This window comes from Lycium ferocissimum, chromosome 9, assembly GCF_029784015.1.
Source record: "Lycium ferocissimum isolate CSIRO_LF1 chromosome 9, AGI_CSIRO_Lferr_CH_V1, whole genome shotgun sequence".
In the NCBI taxonomy this organism is placed as follows: domain Eukaryota; kingdom Viridiplantae; phylum Streptophyta; class Magnoliopsida; order Solanales; family Solanaceae; genus Lycium; species Lycium ferocissimum.
Genome location: NC_081350.1, coordinates 25,619,522 through 25,631,967, shown reverse-complemented (window position 1 = coordinate 25,631,967; position 12,446 = coordinate 25,619,522). Strand labels below are relative to the sequence as shown.

The window sequence follows — 12,446 nt, the reverse complement described above, 5'->3', positions numbered from 1 at the left end:
ATGCCTAAAATTTACCCTCAGGGCTATTTTAGTCAATTTCCCTGTTTTATTCTGGGACAAGTTATCCTAGGATTATTATTCCACCCTCTGATGGGTATAAGTTATCCCGGTACTATTTTAATGTTGGGATAACTTATCGCAGGATTAGCAACCAAACAAGTGATAAGGTGGTACTAAATTTTTATCCCAAGACTATTTTTGCTTATATTTCATACCAAATGTTCCCTTACTACTTAAAAAATATCTTGTTTTTGTTTTTTAATAAACTAGTTTTGGACACGTGCGTTGCACGTGTATCCATGCTAATTACTACAAACTTCTCAAAGCATTAGAATTAATATTCGCATGAGAGTGTAATGAGTTGCAGAATATTTGAAAGGGAAGAAAGCATGCTCAAATTGATGATTGGGAGCTTAAACAATCGACATTTATTATTGTTTCCAATATTCTTAGTCAACGTATAACTTTTTCTTATTCAGTGTGTTTAATATATCAAATATCCAGCTTATGTGATATATCAACAACACATTATTTAAATGTGAATATGAGCAACATCACTTATAGTTACAAATACTTCAAGTCTTAAAGTTTGTGCCTTGTCTTTCAAAAATTGTAACCTCCACTTTCTTACCGCTGCAAACATATCAAGAAGTTGTTGTCAAATGAAAGTAGTATTCTGTAGAAGTTGGACGGAAATTCGATTGACATATGTTACCGTTAGGATGGCTAGTCGATCATTATCAACTTCACGGTGTGCACCTGTAAAAAGAATTAATAGTTATTTGTTGTAGAGATAATTAATAACTATTGACATAAGTGAACTAAATTGATATATGTAAATCATAATTGTACGTATATAAGTATCCTTTGTACAAAAACAAAAAAAGGATAGGCACCCTTTCTCTGATTCAAACATATAAGTCCTCTCATAGGTGAATTTGACAAAAAAATATATTAGTTGAATCATATATATAATGGTGTTATAAGTCAACATTGACCTGTTTTGTGCGAGCATGCAGCATCAAATTAGACAAACATAAAAGTAGTAGTGTACCTTTGTTTGCTAAAAATGTTGAAAGTACACTAAGCGATTATGTGTGTTTTCACGGAAGAAGCACATAATGATGTCGTAAAGGATCAAAGGATAGCATTTTATAGCATCTAATAAGAGGATATTAAAGGTTTTTTTAACTGATAATAGAAGATAAAAGAAGCAAAAAAATATTAAATTAAACGCATAACGTTGTCGAAATTAAAAGAAGCAGGAAGTGGGGAAAAACGGACAAGCCTTCTTACAATAAAAGCTTGCTGAAAGCCTTAATATGTACACACTAATGTACACACTATTAATATTTGTGTCTGTGATTGGGAAAGCGAGCAACTTCAGCTAGTAATATGTATGACTTGTTTACTGTATAGGTTAAAATAAGTAACTATAAAAGTGAAAGATTGTTACCAATTTTGTGATGCCCTAATCCAAATAGCCCGTTGAAAGAATTAAAACACCAAATTTAGACTTCATAGCGAATGATGAATGGAATAGACATATACAAATTAATAAACGTCACATTCAAATAAGAGCTCACTTGATGTATTGGGTGTAAATCTACTTTTGTATAGTAAAAAAACTAAACAAATTTGTTTGTGGTATTAAAATAAAATTCATTTGAATGTCATGAATCCCTTAAACGGGAGTTATCACATCATTATAATTACGAAATCAACAGCCTCGTAATCTCCTGCACAAATTTGAACTAACCATGTGTTTGAAACGGAGGGGACACAAACTACTCTGTCTCATTTTTTAGACATTGTATATGACATAATCGTTATTTGGGAACTTTTAGGGCAGTTTAGTGTTTCCTCTATTATTATATCTTCCTCAAAACCAGTAAATTAAAAAGTGAAGAGTTTTGAACATGGAAACGACAAAATTTGTAAAGTTGCGTTAGAAGATGCTCTTGAATCTCATATGGAATTTCATTTTGTAAGTCATTTGTAGGAAAAAAGAACAAACATAATGAAAATAAAAGCTAAAGGTAAGTTGTTACATATCTGCTGAGTTTGTTTCCCCCCGATTGTGAGGGGTATGCATATGTTTGATGTCCATTTATAGTAGATGGTTAATGAGCAAAATTTAATGGAAATTCATCATTACTGCTATTGACTTAAAGGAGGAGAACAGAGAGGCAGAAACGCTGAAGAAGTTGAGAACGTGTAGAGAAATATTACACGTGAAGGCTATTAAATTAGGCAGGCTGTCGTAAATATTTAAGGTTACTACTTACTACTTTCCTTGAGAATTTGAAATGTGCCAAAGTTTAGGATGTAGGAAAAGGAAAAATGCCATAAATTTTTGGGATGAGAACGTGGGGTTTAGGATGCAGGGAAAATGCCATTAATTACTACTAATTGGGATGAGAACGTGTGATGTAGCAAAATGGCATAAGTTTTAATTGGGATGAGAACGTGTAGGGATTTGAAATGGGTTGTGGGGTATTAAATTACGCAGCCCATTTAGCATTCATTAAGGTGTAGAAAATATTTAGACAATGGGGTATTAAATAGGGCATTCATATCAATATTAAGGCATTCAACTGGAACGTGGGGTGGTTTCAACTTTTGTTTGTATTGCCACCTAATTAATGAGAATTTAGAAAATGATGGAAGTCATGAATGATTAGAATAAAAAATATATAGAAAATAAAAACATATTAGCAATTGATATCCAACACGGCTGAAAACCTCTCTTAAATTCTTATAATCAGACTTTAATTTACATCTTTGGTGTGTGAGGAGAGAAATTTTGGTTATAGTCAAGGGTAAAATGGTATTTCAACTTTCAACTTAGAGGCTTCCCACTTTTAATAATATATGATGATACTTTATTAGATAGAACTTCTTTTAATGAGGTATCAAATATCTACTATTTCTGTTATTATGTAGGTGAGTCTTATAATAATATATACAAGTATACAATTTTGATAAAAAAATGACCTGTAAGATTCAGACAGATTAAAAAGCAATTGTTATGCTCGCAAAAGAATGTGTGGTAAGACTAATTTGATAGGCAGTGGAGCCAAAATTAAGATACACGAGGTGGTAATCATCCAAGGTGTGTTGGAGTGGCCGTTCTACCACGGTCCACTGAGTTCAACCCAGTGCTCCTATTGTTAAAAAATGAAAAAGCATACATTTTACTACGACAAATTTGATTTTAGAGAACACTAATTAGTCTGAAGTGGGTATAGTCATTAAAACATTGTATAACTGCTGTTTTGTTTGCATGAACTTTTTACATAAAAAGGTTTAATGATTCCACAGAAATCATAAACGTTGAGGTTAGAAGTGTTTTACATATCGTTACGTTGAATAGAGGTAAATTTTATTACTTTTCAAGCACCCAAGAGGTGCGTGATATTTACAAAACAAAACGTTACTGTTACCTAAACGACATGTACTTCGATAAAAACACCATATTAGATGTGCATGTATAAAGTTTGTCAACATCGATTAAACTTTAAATAATTTTCAAAAATTAGATATATTTTAAATGATGAATCATAAACGACTGCCTGATGCCCTTCCTACGTTAGTTTTCCGCGAAAACCTGCATGAAAATTGCAAGAACTTTCATTTTTATCCATCCAAGTATATCTAAGGGAAGAAAACATGTATTGGGTTCACACAAACTTGTAGTGGGCCTCAGCCGATTGTCACAAGACGAACCTGGTGGAATGGTAGGCTGCCCATCCCATTCATGTCCAGTTGCTTTGTTTTGTTTCACATTTATCTTCAATAATCTAATATCAAACTGATAACGATACGAAGGCAAAGGAAAAAAAGAAAAGGCTTAATACATAGTCAGCCCGTTAAATTTCTTTTAATATTTTATTTAGAAGCCAATTTCCAATGAAATGCGTTCGAGTTGAGCACCTCAATTCAATAAAGTATTTCATTGAAATGACTTTTGGTTAATTTTGAAGAAAAAATGCGTGTGTTTTCATTCGTTGATTAGATAGTTAACTTAACCACATAAAATATGTTATCTCTTTTAACTATACAATACGTATCAACCTCAACTAGAAAATTCCGGAATTTTATGGCATATTGACGCGAATGGGACTAGGGGAGTAAGTCTCTGTTGATTCACCTACATAAATAAGTTCACACAAAATTCTAGAAACAAATTGAACTCCCCACGGAAAAAAGCAACGAAGTACGACCACGAACACGAAGTGTCATTCTCCACTTTCTATTCCCTCACATGGATCGAGGAAACAAGACAAAAAGAACCGTGTATTTTACAGGAATTGTGTGAAAGTTGCCAATTTTTTGTAGTGTAGGAAAAATTGGGGACAAACTGAGGTGGGTTTAATTTTCTAGTTTCCCTTTTTCCCATAGTGTATTTGCATAGAGCTTCGTTTTGTAATAAATAACTCCATTCGATCCACACTATCCGGTTTTTTTTAGGTTTTGTACACAGTGTATACGAGTAAAGCCGAGGATACGGGCACGCTCGGTTTCCCGTTACCATGGTTATGCTCGGGCACGATACGACCGGCTCATCGGGAACGAGGCATCGAGCTCGATCTGGGATGAGACGATAAAGGAAGGCGGTTAACTGCCAAGGAGAAGACCGAAATACCCGCCCTCAACCGGATATTTCGGCGGCGTCGATCTCGGTAACAGCTGTCACCAGATTTCTTTTCTTTATTTAAATCGTCTTAGGGTTGGACTCTCTACTATATCGAAGAGGTTCCCATCCATTGTGGGGGGGGGTTGGCAACAAAAAGACAGAAAGAGTTCATATCAAAAATAATAAGAATCCTTTAAAACCATTCCCATTTGTTCTTAAGTTCATCTTTATTATACACCGTGTAAGTACTCAACAGAGGGTATCGACCTCGGTTTCTATACCCGAGACCAGACATGCTTAATAGTTGGTCAGATATGCTTCTTTGTTTACTTATTGGCTTATCTCGCAATTAAATCCGTAATTGAATTTAGCCATATATCTTTGGCGTCACGCATAAATTCAATTGTTCTCCGTTTTAAGGTTAAACAGTTTGGCGCCCACCATGGGGCCTTAGATAGTAGTGGCGGTTCAATACAACATTCTGGTTACGCTCGATATTTTACACTTGTTCTTTAAGGTTTGATTTCGTGTATACCTGAAATGTCGGATTCCTATTCAATCAACTTCCAAGTGGAACCAAGCCATCACGAGCATGACGACGGGGACGTACCAAACAACAATGCCCCCCCCCCCCTCTCCCCCCCGTTCATCCTGTTCAAGTCGAATCATCGGTGGGTAACGTACCGGGCGGCGAGAATAATGGAGTCATGCTGCAACAGCTCCAAAAACCGCTATACATGCCGTATGGCTCGATTCACGGTGCCCGGCAAAGAGATCATAGCACAATTGCAAAACCGGGGTCAGGAACCCAATATTGCCTCATCGGAATAGACCCAGGATATGGAGAAAGACACGTCCCACGGCGTAACGAGAATCACCCTGGGCAAAGCCGTGAATTGATAAGAATGCTCGAAGAATTGACTAAACGGGTCGAGTCCAGCGAAAAGAAGATAGAGGTAAACGACAAGAAGGTGGAGAACTACAACTCGAGGGCTGATCAGATTCCGAGGGCTCCACCAGTGTTGAAGGGACCAGATTCGAAAAAATTTGTTCAAATGCCATTTCCGCCAAGTGCGGCACCGATGAAAATCCCTAAGAGATTTCGCATGCCCGATATCCAGAAGTACAATGGGACGACGGACCTAAATGAACATGTGACTGCGTATACATGTGCTATTAAAGGCAATGATCTCGCCGATGACGAAAGGGAATCAGTGCTACTTAAGAAATTTGGGGAAACTCTACAAAGGGGGCGATAATTTGGTATCATAACTTGCCCGAGCATTTAATTGATTTATTTGCCATGCTCGCTGATGCTTTCGTCAAGGCTCATGCCGCGGCCATCAAGGTCGAAACACGAAAATCGGACTTGTTCAACATCAAACAACGAGATGACGAGACCCTCCGCGAGTTTGTGGCTCGATTTCAAATGGAGCGCATGGACTTACCTCCAGTCACTGACGATTGGGCCGTTCAGGCTTTCACCCAAGGGCTCAATTCAAGGAGCTCGATCACATCTATGGAGCTAAAGCAAAATCTGATAGAATACCCGGTGATCGCCTGGGCTGATGTACACAACAGGTATCAGTCGAAGATTAGGGTCGAAGATGATAAGATTTTGAGGGCTGCTTCGATATCATGGCATTCCGATAAAGGGAGTGATCGATCGAGGAAAGTGGTAGATCGGGATTCCAGATCATCATATGACAGGTACCAGCCTTACCCACCCGATCGAAGGGAAAACAGACGCAACAGCGAATCAGGCAAGAGTGATAGGAGGAATGATCGACGCCAAAGTAGCCGTGGGTTGATAAACAGAAATGCTGTCGATAGAGCCTCGGGAAACAGAGAAACTCCAAGGTTATCCGAGTACAACTTTTGCGTCGATGTAGTAACTATAGCGGCGGCCGTTATCCGAAACAAAGAAACAAGACATCCAAGGCCAATCCAATCGATCCGGAGAGAGCGGGATAAGTCTTATTTGTAAGTATCATCATACTCACGGCTATCGGACCGAGGATTGTCGGCAGCTGAGAGAGGAGGTCGCTCGTCTGTTCAATTTGGGGCATCTTCGAGAATTCCTAAGTGAACGAGCAAAAATTCATTTTAAAAACCTGGACTCCAACAAGCAGGATAGGCCGGAAAAGCCTCAGCAAGTGATACACATGATCATGGGAGGAACTGACGTTCCCATTGGGCCGGTTGTAAAACGCACAAAAATTTTCATAACGAGGAAAAAGCGTATCCGGAATGATAACCCCGATGGTCCCATCACGTTCAATGACGAGGACATGGAAGGCATCGCCCAGCTGCATAACGACGCACTGGTAATATCCGTCCTTGTCAATAAGGTTAGAATTAAACGCGTGCTAATTGATCCAGGTAGCTCGGCTAATATCATCCGATGGAGAGTCATCGAACAGCTGCGACTATTGGATCAGATCGTGCCAGCAATACGGGTCCTCAACGGATTCAACATGGCATGCGAAACGACGAAAGGTGAGATCACTTTACCGATCAATATGGCAGGAACTACGCAGCAGACAAAATTTTATATGATAGAGGGAGACATGGGATACAATGCATTGCTGGGCAGACCGTGGATTCACCTCGTGAGAGCGGTTCCCTTGACTTTGCATCAGGTATTGAAATTCCCGACCCCAGAAGGTATCAAAACCATCTGTGGTGAACAGCAGGTCGCAAAAAAAATGTTCGCGATTGAAGAATCTGTTAAGACTATAAAGGCGCCAGATCGAAACGAAGGGAAGAATGCCAAATAGCTATCACAGATCCCAATCCCGAAATCTTCGGAAGATCAGAACGGAGATACACTAGACGAAGAGTTAAAATTCGGAGTACCGAGAACCTTTGTGGTGCCCGATGATTCTGATGCCACTAAGTCCACAGTCAAAGAACTCGAGCAAGTCATATTGTTCGTCCATCTACCAAAGAAGAAGGTATACCTGGGCACGGGGTTAACCCCCGAGATTAAGAAAGAATTTATTGAGTTTCTTAAAAATAACTCAGATTGCTTAGCTTGGTCCCATTTAGACATGATAGGTATTCCACCGGACGTGACGACACACAAGTTGAGCTTGGATCCAAGTTTTCCTTCGGTCAAACAAAAGCGGAGGCCACAACCCGGGGTAAAACATGCATTCGTCAAGGACGAGGTAACCAAGCTCCTTAATATAGGATCCATTTGAGAGGTAAAATACCCAGATTGGTTAGCCAATGTTGTAGTAGTGCCTAAAAAAGGGAATAAGTTTAGAATGTGCGTAGATTATAAAGATTTAAACAAAGTCTGCTCGAAGGATTCATTCCCTTTGCCCAGCATCGATCGCATGATCGACGCCATCGCGGGTCACGACACGGCGAGTTTCTCGATGCCTACTCCAGGTACAACCAAATACAAATGGACCCGGAGGATCGAGAAAAAAACTCATTTATAACTAGGTACGCACATATTGTTACAATGTAATGCCTTTCGGCTTAAAAAAATATCGGTGCCACCTATCAGCGTTTAGTCAACCACATGTTTGAACACCAAATAGGGAAATCCATGGAAGTTTATATAGATGACATGGTCGTTAAGTCCCTGCGAGCAGAGGACCACTTGAAATTTTTGCAGGAAACTTTCAGCATATTAAGAAAGTACAACATGAAGCTGAACCCGAAAAAATGTGCCTTCGGAGTCGGATCGGGCAAGTTTCTCGGATTCATGGTATCAAATCGGGGGATCGAAATCAACCCGGATAAGATAAAGGCAATTGAAGATATCACCGTGATCAACGACATCAAGGGTACAAAGATTGACGGACGGATAGGCGCCTGCCCGATTTATCTCTCGGATCCTCGGACAAGAAAGTCATTCGATTTTCTCGTTGCTAAAGAAAAGACCGACTTTGCATGGACCCAAAGTCGATGGCCTTAGAGAACTCAAAAGTTGCTTATCAAGCCTACCTCTACTCCACACGCCAAAAGCGAACGAGCAGTTGTAACTATACTTGGCTGTGTCCGAGATAGCGGTGAGCGGTGTCCTAGTTCGAGAGGAGAAAGGTATGCAAAAATCGATTTACTATGTAAGTCAAACACTCCGTGACGCCGAAACCAGGTACCCACATTTGGAAAAACTCACTTTGGCTTTATTGAGTGCATCTAGAAAATTAAAACCTTACTTTCAGTGTCATCCCATATGCGTCGTAACATCGTACCTCCTGAGGAATGTCATGCATAAACCCGAACTCTCAGGCCGACTAGCAAAGTGGGCTGTGGAGATTAGCGGGTATGATATTGAATACAAACCCCGAACTGCGATCAAATCCCAAATATTGGCGGATTTCGTGGCCGATTTTGCACCGGCCATGATTCCCGAGGTTGACAAGGAAACCCTTCTTACCTCGGGGACTAGTACGGGAGTCTGGACTCTTTACACAGACGGTGCTTCTAATGTAAAAGGATTCGGGTTAAGGATCGTTCTTAAACCTCTCTCGAATGACGTAGTAAGACAATCTATTAGATCAGCTGATTTAACTAACAACGAAGCCGAATATGAGGCTATGATTGCAGGTTTAGAACTAGCTAAAAGCTTGGGAGCCGAGATCATTGAGGCCAAATGCGATTCTCTCCTGGTAGTCAACGAAACGAACGGAACCTTCGAAATCAAGGATGATCGAATGCGGAGATATCAGGAAAAATTGCAGGGTTATCCTTCGCGGTTGAAGGAGTGGACGTTAAAACACGTACCCGGGATCAAAATAATGAGGCGGATGCCACCGGCAATCACGGGATCCTCGGTAGAATCGGATGGGTTCAATTCCGAAGCTGTGCTGCAGTTGACAAAATCAGTCATAGAGACCGGCCACGCCGAGATAAACTCGACCAGCCTCACTTGGGATTGGAGGGACAAATACATAGAATATCTTCAAACGGAAGGCTACCACCTCGATGCCAGGAATCGAAGAGCCCTCGAACCGACGGCTAGATTTGGTTTGGTCGATGGCCAGTTATACCGAAGGTCATTCCACGGCCCCTTGGCGAGATGCCTAGGACCAGGAGAAACCGACTACGTTCTGAGGGAAGTTCACGAGGGGACTTGCGAAAATCATTCGGGAGCCGATTCATTGGTCCGCAAGCTGATCAGGGCAGGATACTATTGGAACGAGATGGAGGAAGACGCCAAAACCTTCGTTCGAAAATGTAACGAATGCCAAAGGCACGCCCCGTCAATACACCAACCCGGGGAAAAGCTCCATCCAGTCCTCTCCCCATGGCCATTCATGAAATGAGGCATGGATAGAGTAGGGCCTTTGCCATGGGCCCCAGGTAAGACGCAATTTATTTTACTTATGACTTATTATTTCTTTAAATAGGTCGAAGCACAGGCACTCGAGAAAGTCAGGAAAAAAGAGGTCATTGATTTCATTTACGACCATATAATCTGTCGATTCGGGGTACCCGCGAAGATCGCGTGTGATAACGGGAAGCAGTTCGTAGGTAGCAAGGTCAGCAAGTTTTTTGAAGAATACAAAATCAAGAAAATCTTAGCCGCCCCGTATCACCCCGAGCGCGAATGGCCGAGTCTACCAATAAAACTATCTTTACTGTGAGAATTTAAAAAAAGGCCGGCGGCTCTAAGCACCGAGATGGAAGGAAGTTCTGCCCGAGGTTTTATGGGCCTACCGCACAACGGTAAGATCAAGCACCGGGGAGACTCCGTTTTCCTTTATATACGGAGCCGAGGCCCTGATACCCGTCAAAGTTGGTGAGCCAAGCTTAAGATTCTGATATGCCATTGAGGACTCGAACCATGAAGCAATGTCTGTCAATCTGAATCTCATGGACGAAAGGAGGGAAGCTGCTCATATCCGGATAGCCGCACAAAAACAAAGGATGCAAAGATATTATAACCGGAGAACCAACCTCAGGCATTTTCAGATAGGGGACTTGGTACTAAGGAAGGTCACGCTTCATACAAAGAACCCTCACGAAGGGAAATTAGCCCCGAATTGGTGTTACACCTCGCATTTTATGCGTATTCGGAAAAATTGGAAACAAGTCGGAATGATAAGAATTGAGGTTCCAGTTGGATTCTACTTAGTGTGCATGTGATGTTTTGGAGACTAGTGACGTGGAAATATTGGAAAAGACTAAGGGCAAAATTGGAATTTTGGAAATTAGTTTCGGGAATTGCAAAATAAGAATTTTGATTAATTGGGCTCATGAAACAACAAGGAAAAATCAAGCCCAAAGAGATAGGGTGGCCGGCCATGGCTTGCCTTGGCCCAACCCATGAGGTGGTCATGTGACAAGCCATGTGACCAACTAAATAATTATAAGAGGCATCATGGTTCAAGAAAATTCAAGAACAAATGAGAAGAGAAGAACAAAAGAACAAGAACCAAGCATAAGGGGGCCATTCGGCCAACCCTCTCCAAAATCCACCCTCCAAATTTTGATTCCAAAAATTATTTTCTTGCTATATTCCTACTAATTCAAGCCTCCCCTACAACTTGGTGTAATTGTTTTGGAAGATGGAGCATTGGTTTCATCAATCTCGCATTTGGGTTAAGTGAAGAAGCTTGGAGAAGAAGGTAAGGTTTCAATCCTTTTTTTCATGTCATGAAGCTTTGGTTTATGTTGTAGAATATGGAAATGGGTAGAAATCATGTAAATATGGAAGTTGCATGGTGAACGTGTATATATGCATATGTAGTATATAGGTTGTGTTGTGTGGTTTGGATGAGTTGCATTTTATGTTGTATTTTAGTTATGGTGATTGTAGAATTTGTATTGGAAGTGAAAGATGGACAAAAATTTGATAAGATGGAAAATTGGCCTATGGTAGTGTGGTACATGGTAGAAGGAAACATGTTGGATTTATTTTGTTTAATGTGTTAGTTGCGTCGTCATGATCGTCGCAAAGTAAAGGAAGCATGTATGAGTTAAGATTGCATGAAAATAAGATGTAGAGAATTGCGTCGTATTAATGTGATTTTATGATATTAAGATAATGAGGTTGTTGGAGTGTAGATTATTGTTGTTGGAAATGAATTAGTGTGTAGAAAGTGTGTTGGGATGAGTTGGTTGTGTATTTAAGGATTTTGGATCGATTATGGAATTATTGAATATTGGATGTAAGGTTGAAATATTCTCGGCTTGTGTGTAAATGATTTCAAATTAGTATGTATGTATGGAAATATTGAGGTTGACTTGAAATTGTGAAGTCGGAATGAAAGTTATTGTATTATGTTGGGAAGTGGACTAGTTATGTTACATTGAGTTGTATTGTGATTGTTGATGTTGTTGTTGATTGTTTTGAGCCGAGTTCAATTCTCGGGGTGTCATGTTTATAGGGGAAGTGCTGCCGAAATTTCGGTAGCCAAATAGAAACCAAAGATTGGAATGTCAACTTGCATGAATAGTAGCGGTAAAGATGACCATTTGCGATTTTCGACGAAACGGGATTTGATTTTTGGCGATCGTGAAGAGCGAAGAAAAAGGTATGTAAAGCTTACCTATTCTTTATTTGGCACGTCCTAGACCTATTAGGCCGAAACGGAACTTTTGGGATAATTAAGTGCTCCTAGAAATTCGAGTTTGATTTTGAATACTATTCATTCAATACAATTGAATCATAAAGCTAGCTTTTGGGTATAAGGATGCTTCAATCTTCGTACCTTTTGCAAATGAACCCGAATTGCTTCGAAACTTTCCAAAATAACTTTATGGAGCCCAATGATTAAAATTTACGCCCGCCACCTCATTTGACCCGAGGTGGGCCCGCTATTCCCGAACTTACTTCTAT

At 40.1% G+C, this 12,446-nt stretch overlaps 1 protein-coding gene across 1 annotated transcript; it reads left to right on the top strand.

Annotated features, from left to right (window-relative positions):
* Nucleotides 1-6,810: 6,810 nt before the first annotated feature.
* Nucleotides 6,811-7,419, top strand: LOC132031718 (uncharacterized). The gene has a single exon (XM_059421645.1). It carries the CDS (start codon nucleotides 6,811-6,813, stop codon nucleotides 7,417-7,419), a length of 609 nt encoding a protein of 202 aa, XP_059277628.1.
* The last annotated feature ends 5,027 nt before the right edge of the window (nucleotides 7,420-12,446 follow it).

Excerpts from the sequence above, each read along its gene's own strand:
- LOC132031718 (XM_059421645.1), top strand. The coding sequence starts at position 6,811 with ATGGGAGGAACTGACGTTCCCATTGGGCCGGTTGTAAAACGCACAAAA.